Genomic DNA, 2,034 nt, shown 5'->3' on the forward strand with positions numbered 1-2,034 from the left:
ACCCCACGCTGTGACGGTTCTATACTTCTATTATAGATCACCTGCACCCCCCTCCCGCCCACCCGTAGGGGCCCACAAACGCCTCCGAACCCAAAAGCTAACGTTTATTCGCGGTTCGTTCTGCGCATCGCTGGGCCCATCGACCGTTCACCCCAACCAAAGGACCCATTCCGTTCCCCACGATCGGATAAATCCAAATTGCGAATCACAAAGCACCACTGCCCTCAATGTATAAAAAACTGAAAACATGGATTTCAGTTAAAATTTTAAAGACATTAAGATCAGACATTCCAGAATTGTCGAATTAACACACGAGAATAAAGAAAGACTAGACAATGTAAATTAAATTAAAATGACCAGCTCAACAATTTTATTATTAAATTAAGCACACCGTCAGCCGTCACCAGACCCAAACAAGGATCAGCGCCGCATCGCGGGACGCGGGGGGACACGCGTCCTAGTGGAGGCATCGAACGGCCCCCGGCGCTGAGCGCCACCGAATCTGGTGGTCCCGCCGTCGCCGTTCGCTATATCCGCCAGCATCTTCTGCAGGTCCTCCAAGCTATCCGGCTTCTTCTCGATTTATCCGTCAATTTTTTTTTAAAAAAAAAAGCAAAGTACTAAATTAGACACGAAATCTTAATTACCTCCCCCTATAGCCCTCGCAGGGCCATTTTTCGACGCTACATAGCCCGCAAGGGGACCCAGATCCGCGTACGCTGTTCCTCTCGCCAACCCCCGGACGCGATGGACGGCTAGATCTGGTTTCGAGGAATGGCGGACGGCAGATTGGGCACAAGCATACAAATCTCTATGCGATATATCCGGATTGGTGAAAAAAATAATTCGATGAGGAGTCACGGTGGTGAGGGCGGCCTACCTCCGTTTTCACGCTGTCCATCATCGCTAGCATCTCTTGCATGAAATCAGTGAAATCCTAGCCGTCAAAAATAAAATCAATACTTCCAAGTAAATCAACAAATTATAGTCAAAAAAAATATAATGAGATTAGAATTCTTATATAACACCGATACCTGGTCGTCCTCTTCGAAGGGGTCGTAGAGTCCCGCGTCGTACATGGCGCGCTTGCCCTTGTCGGAAAGAACTGCCGTAACACCAGATCGCGGCCCACCAAGAAGCAGCCAACGGCCGTCAGTTAGCGTAACGGAAACCGTCACGGTGGGTTACGGGACCGGGGGAGTGAACTTACCGGAATACGCCTGCTGGATCCGCTGGAACCGCCGCTTTGCTTCCCCCATCGCCGCCGGGTCCTTCGCCCACCGGTCCGGATGCCATTTCTAGAAAAATACAAATATGAGAAAAAAATAACTAAAACTTAAAAATAGAATGGGGGAGAAGGATATACCAGGGCTTGCTTGCGATAGGCGGCGCGGACATCGGAGGAAGAGGCGTTTCTCCGAATTCCAAGGAGGGAGTAGTAACAGGAGCCGTCGGATCCGGCCCCATCGGCGTCCATCGCCAGAGATCTATCGCATGGACGGTCGGGAAACTTCTTGAGGGGGAGCGAGAGGAGGCACGAAAGAAAAGGGAGGGAGAAGGGGGTTCTCGAAATCTAATTAGTTTCCTCCGTCCTCTTTCTGCTTTGAGGGGGGAAAAAAAAAATCTTCTCGGGTACCGGGTTCCGCCGGGCGAGTTGCTGGTTTTACGTGCCGGTAAAGGTTCCCACGCGCTTCTACCCAACAAAAAAAAAAAAAAGGTCCCACGCGCTAGATATTTTCTAGATTCTCAAAAGATTGCCACTTCGTCGGGAGACATTTACGGGAATACCTTTCTGCTGGTTGGGAATTTTGTACTGACACGGGAGGGCGACGTGTCATTGAACTTATTGGGATTGTTTTGTCCAGCTGGCCTTCCTGTCACGGAAGGGGTCAAGGGTTAAGAGCCAGAGGACCGATCCTCCGCGGCGCACGATTTGCTAAAATCCAACAGTTATCCAATCATGATCTGCGGACATTTACGTGTTTTTAGTTGGTGTTATCGGAGGATGGGTACGGTTGAAATGATGGTTAATTT

The 2,034-nt window shown here is 49.8% G+C and overlaps 1 protein-coding gene across 1 annotated transcript; it reads right to left on the reverse strand.

Moving 5' to 3' along the window:
• Nucleotides 1–252: 252 nt before the first annotated feature.
• LOC105057429 (uncharacterized) lies at nucleotides 253–1,666 on the reverse strand. The gene is made up of 5 exons (XM_010940034.4): nucleotides 1,367–1,666; nucleotides 1,211–1,298; nucleotides 1,035–1,105; nucleotides 881–937; nucleotides 253–573 (listed from the first exon to the last, which is right to left on the reverse strand). The coding sequence occupies exons 1-5, from the start codon at nucleotides 1,475–1,477 to the stop codon at nucleotides 421–423; spliced, it is 480 nt and encodes a 159-aa protein (XP_010938336.1). The 5' UTR covers nucleotides 1,478–1,666; the 3' UTR covers nucleotides 253–420.
• Between the last annotated feature and the right edge of the window lie 368 nt (nucleotides 1,667–2,034).

This window comes from Elaeis guineensis, chromosome 14, assembly GCF_000442705.2.
Source record: "Elaeis guineensis isolate ETL-2024a chromosome 14, EG11, whole genome shotgun sequence".
In the NCBI taxonomy this organism is placed as follows: Eukaryota; Viridiplantae; Streptophyta; class Magnoliopsida; order Arecales; family Arecaceae; genus Elaeis; species Elaeis guineensis.

What these genes read in the sequence shown, in the direction of transcription:
- LOC105057429 (XM_010940034.4), bottom strand. Translation starts at nt 1,477, where the DNA reads ATGGACGCCGATGGGGCCGGATCCGACGGCTCCTGTTACTACTCCCTC. An exon ending in GATCCAGCAGGCGTATTCCG is followed by an intron (nt 1,106 to 1,210) that starts GTAAGTTCACTC and finishes GTGTTACGGCAG; the next exon opens with TTCTTTCCGACAAGGGCAAG. An exon ending in TGGACAGCGTGAAAACGGAG is followed by an intron (nt 574 to 880) that starts GTAGGCCGCCCT and finishes TAAATCGAGAAG; the next exon opens with AAGCCGGATAGCTTGGAGGA.